This window comes from Clarias gariepinus, chromosome 17 (assembly GCF_024256425.1).
Source record: "Clarias gariepinus isolate MV-2021 ecotype Netherlands chromosome 17, CGAR_prim_01v2, whole genome shotgun sequence".
In the NCBI taxonomy this organism is placed as follows: domain Eukaryota; kingdom Metazoa; phylum Chordata; class Actinopteri; order Siluriformes; family Clariidae; genus Clarias; species Clarias gariepinus.
The window spans coordinates 835,001-840,000 of NC_071116.1; the positions used below are offsets into that span (position 1 = coordinate 835,001).

Consider the following 5,000-nt stretch of genomic DNA (forward strand, 5'->3'; position numbering starts at 1 on the left):
CACTCACTCACTCAATCACTAGCTCGCTCATTTACTTACTTACTCAATTGCTCAATCGCTCGCTCACTCATTTACTTACTTACTCAATTGCTCACTCACTCACTCACTTAACCACTCACTCACTCACTCACTCAATTGCTCGCTCACTCACTCAATCACTCACTCACTCACTCAATCACTCACTCACTCAATCGCTCGCTCGCTCACTCACTCACTCACTCACTCACTCAATCACTCACTCACTCACTTAATCACTCACTCACTCACTCACTTACACACTCAATCACTCACTTACTCACTCACTCACTCAATCACTCACTCACTCACTCACTCAGTCACTCACTCACTCAATCACTCACTCAATCACTCAGTCACTCAGTCACTTAGTCACTCACTAACTCACTCAATCACTCACTCAATCACTCAGTCACTCACTCACTTACTCACTCACTCACTCACTCACTTAGTCACTCACTAACTCACTCAATCACTCACTCAATCACTCAGTCACTCACTTACTCACTCACTTAATCACTTACTTAATCACTCACTGACTCACTCAAACACTCACTTACTCACTCACTCAGTCACTCACTCACTCACTCAATCACTCGCTTACTCACACACTCACCCACTCAATTACTCACTTACTCACCCCCTTACTCACTCACTCAATCACTCACTCACTCACTCATTTAATCACCTACTCACTCACTCACTCACTCAATCACTCACTCACTCACTCACTCAGTCACTCACTCACTCACTCAATCACTGAATCACTCAGTTAGTCACTCACTCACTCAATCACTTAATTACTCAATCACTCACTCACTCACTCACTTAGTCACTTACTAACTCACTCAATCACTCACTCACTCACTTACTCACTTACTCACTCACTCACTCACTCAATCACTCACTCACTCAATCACTAGCTCGCTCATTTACTTACTTACTCAATTGCTTAATCGCTCGCTCACTCATTTACTTACTTACTCAATTGCTCACTCACTCACTCACTTAACCACTTACTCACTCACTCACTCAATTGCTCGCTCACTCACTCAATCACTCACTCACTCACTCAATCACTCACTCACTCAATCGCTCGCTCGCTCACTCACTCACTCACTCACTCACTCAATCACTTACTCACTCACTCACTCACTTAATCACTCACTCACTCACTCACTTACACACTCAATCACTCACTTACTCACTCACTCACTCAATCACTCACTTACTCAGTCACTCACTCAATCACTCACTCAATCACTCACTCACTCAGTCACTTAGTCACTCACTAACTCACTCAATCACTCACTCAATCACTCAGTCACTCACTCACTTACTCACTCACTCACTCAGTCACTCACTAACTCACTCAATCACTCACTCAATCACTCAGTCACTCACTTACTCACTCACTCAATCACTTACTTAATCACTCACTGACTCACTCAAACACTCACTTACTCACTCACTCAGTCACTCACTCACTCACTCAATCACTCGCTTACTCACACACTCACCCACTCAATTACTCACTTACTCACCCCCTTACTCACTCACTTAATCACTCACTCACTCACTCATTTAATCACCTACTCACTCACTCACTCACTCAATCACTTACTCACTCACTCACTCAGTCACTCACTCACTCACTCAATCACTGAATCACTCAGTTAGTCACTCACTCACTCAATCACTTAATTACTCAATCACTCACTCACTCACTCAATCACTTAGTCACTCAATCACTCACTCACTCAATTACTCAATCACTCAATCGCTCGCTCGCTTACTCACTCACTCACTCAATCACTCACTCACCCCCTCACTCACTCACTCACTCAATCACTCACTCACTCACTCAGTCAGTCACTCACTCATTTATTCACTCACTCACTCACTCACTCACTCACTCACTCACATACTTACTCAATCACTCACTGACTCACTCAATTACTCACTCACTAACTCACTCAATCACTCACTCACTCAATCACTCAGTCACTTAGTCACTCAATCACTCAATTACTCACTCAAACACTCACCCACTCAATCACTCACTTACTCACCCCCTTACTCACTCACTCAATCACTCACTCAGTTACTCACTCACTCAATCACTCACTCACTCAATTACTCACTCAATCACACACTCACTTAGTCACTCACTTACTCATTTAATCACTCACTTACTCACTCAATCACTCACTCACTCACTCACTCACTTATTCACTCACTCACTCACTTAGTCACTTACTAACTCACTTAATCACTCAGTCACTCACTCACTTACTCACTCAATTGCTCAATCGCTCGCTCGCTCATTCACTTACTCACTCAAACACTCACTCACTCACTCACTTAACCACTCACTCACTCAATTGCTCGCTCGCTCACTGACTCACTCACTGACTCACTCACTCACTCAATCGCTCACTCGCTCGCTCACTCACTCACTCACTCACTCACTCACTCACTTAATCACTCACTCACTCACTCACTTACACACTCAATCACTCACTCACTCACTTACTCAGTCAGTCACTCACTCGTCGTCTATACCACTTTATCCGGTATTCAGGGTCATGGGGGCGGTGCCTATCCCAGGAGACTTAGGGCACAAGGGGGTGTACACGCTGGACAGGGTGCCAAACCATCACAGGGCACACACACACATAGACACACACACACATATACAAACACACACACACACACATACACACACGTACACACACAGTACGGGCAATTTGGGAACAACAATTAACCTAATCTGCATGCCTTTGGACTGTGGGAGGAAACCGAAGACCTCAGAGGAAACCCATCAAACACGGGGAGAACATGGAAACACCACACACACACACACACACACACACACACACACACACACACACACACACACACACAGACACACACACAGCAAGGCGAGACGCAAGGTGACATTTTAATATGTTTTTAGTGGATTCAAATTACAATACAGTTGCACATATTTTCTTTCTTTCCTTAGTTTTTTTGTTCATTTATGTGTTCTATAAGTTCTATAAAAGTCTATAAAAGTCTAAACCATTGAATAATCCCTGACCCTGAGCCCTGAGCGGGGAGTTACGTATAAACTGCAGTGTGATGGTGGTGTTTACTGCAGACTTATCACCACTGCTGTTTGGTCATTCAGTGTGTGTGTCTGTGTGTGTGTGTGTGTGTGTGTGTGTGTGTGTTCATGTTCATGTTTATCTGAGAGAGTGCTATCAGTGAAGTCAGGGTCAGGGTTAAAATCTCAGTCCTGATTAAAGCAAGGATTAGATTTGTTTTTTTTTCCAACAGTAGTGTGTGTGTGTGTGTGTGTGTGTGTGTGTGTGTGTTCATGGATGCCATGTAAGAAGCCAAAAAACAAGTCAAGCAGCTAATGTGAGAGAAAATAAATCAACAGTGTCTAACCAATCAGAGCCCAGGGTTCCACAGCGCTGGGGTGTAAATAAATATACAGGAATTAAGACACACACACACACACACACACACACACACACTCAACTTCTGTGTTTTCTCCGTGCTGTAGTTGGTGAAGACGGCGGATTTGGATCCTCGGCAGAACTACGTCCTGGGGTTCCACCCTCACGGCGTCCTGGTGACCGGAGCCTTCACTAACTTCTGCACGCAGGTGACCGGGTTCGAGCAGCTCTTCCCCGGCCTGAGGAGTTACCTGCTCATGCTGCCTCTGTGGTTCAGAGCTCCTTTCTTCAGAGACTACATCATGTTCGCAGGTACGGACATTCCGAGCTCTTACCTGCCAACACCTCCACCCTAATCCTGTAGTCCTGTAGTCTTGTAATCCTGTAATCCTTTAGTCCTGTAATCCTGTAGTCCTGTAGTCCTGTAATCCTGTAATCCTGTAATCCTGTAGTCTTGTAATCCTGTAATCCTGTAATCCTTTAGTCCTGTAATCCTGTAGTCCTGTAGTCCTGTAATCCTGTAATCCTTTAGTCCTTTAATCCTGTAGTCTTGTAATCCTGTAGTCCTGTAATCCTGTAGTCCTGTAATCCTGGAATCCTGTAGTCCTGTAGTCCTGTAATCCTGTAGTCCTGTAATCCTTTAGTCCTGTAGTCCTGTAATCCTGTAATCCTTTAGTCCTGTAATCCTGTAGTCTTGTAATCCTGTAATCCTGTAGTCCTGTTATCCTGTAGTCCTGTAATCCTGTAGTCCAGTAGTCCTGTAATCCTGTAGTCCTGTAGTCCTGTAGTCCTGGAATCCTGTAGTCCTGTAGTCCTGTAATCCTGTAGTCCTGTAATCCTGTAGTCCTGTAGTCCTGTAATCCTGTAGTCCTGTAATCCTGTAGTCCTGTAGTCCTGTAATCCTGTAATCCTGTAATCCTGTAGTCCTGTAATCCTGTAGTCCTGTAGTCCTGTAATCCTGTAATCCTGTAGTCCTGTAATCCTGGAATCCTGTAGTCCTGTAATCCTGTAGTCCTGTAGTCCTGTAATCCTGTAATCCTTTAGTCCTGTAATCCTGTAGTCTTGTAATCCTGTAATCCTGTAGTCCTGTTATCCTGTAGTCCTGTAATCCTGTAGTCCAGTAGTCCTGTAATCCTGTAGTCCTGTAGTCCTGTAATCCTGTAGTCCTGTAATCCTGTAGTCCTGTAATCCTGTAATCCTGTAGTCCTGTAATCCTGTAATCCTGTAGTCCTGTAGTCCTGTAATCCTGTAATCCTGTAGTCCTGTAGTCCTGTAATCCTTTAGTCCTGTAATCCTGTAGTCTTGTAATCCTGTAATCCTGTAGTCCTGTAATCCTGTAGTCCAGTAGTCCTGTAATCCTGTAGTCCTGTAGTCCTGTAGTCCTGTAATCCTGTAGTCCTGTAATCCTGTAGTCCTGTAATCCTGTAATCCTGTAGTCCTGTAATCCTGTAATCCTGTAGTCCTGTAGTCCTGTAATCCTGTAGTCCTGTAGTCCCTCCACCTCTGTGCTGATCCCTGACCACAGCCCATTACCAGACT

General features: G+C 44.4%; 1 protein-coding gene across 1 annotated transcript in view; it reads left to right on the forward strand.

Annotated features, from left to right (window-relative positions):
• mogat2 (monoacylglycerol O-acyltransferase 2) overlaps window positions 1-5,000 on the forward strand; it is a 12,241-nt gene that overhangs the window by 4,530 nt on the left and 2,711 nt on the right. Inside the window, exon 3 of the mRNA XM_053516178.1 lies at window positions 3,569-3,773. Coding sequence (XP_053372153.1) covers window positions 3,569-3,773 — 205 coding nt within the window. The remainder of the gene's footprint in view (window positions 1-3,568; window positions 3,774-5,000) is intronic.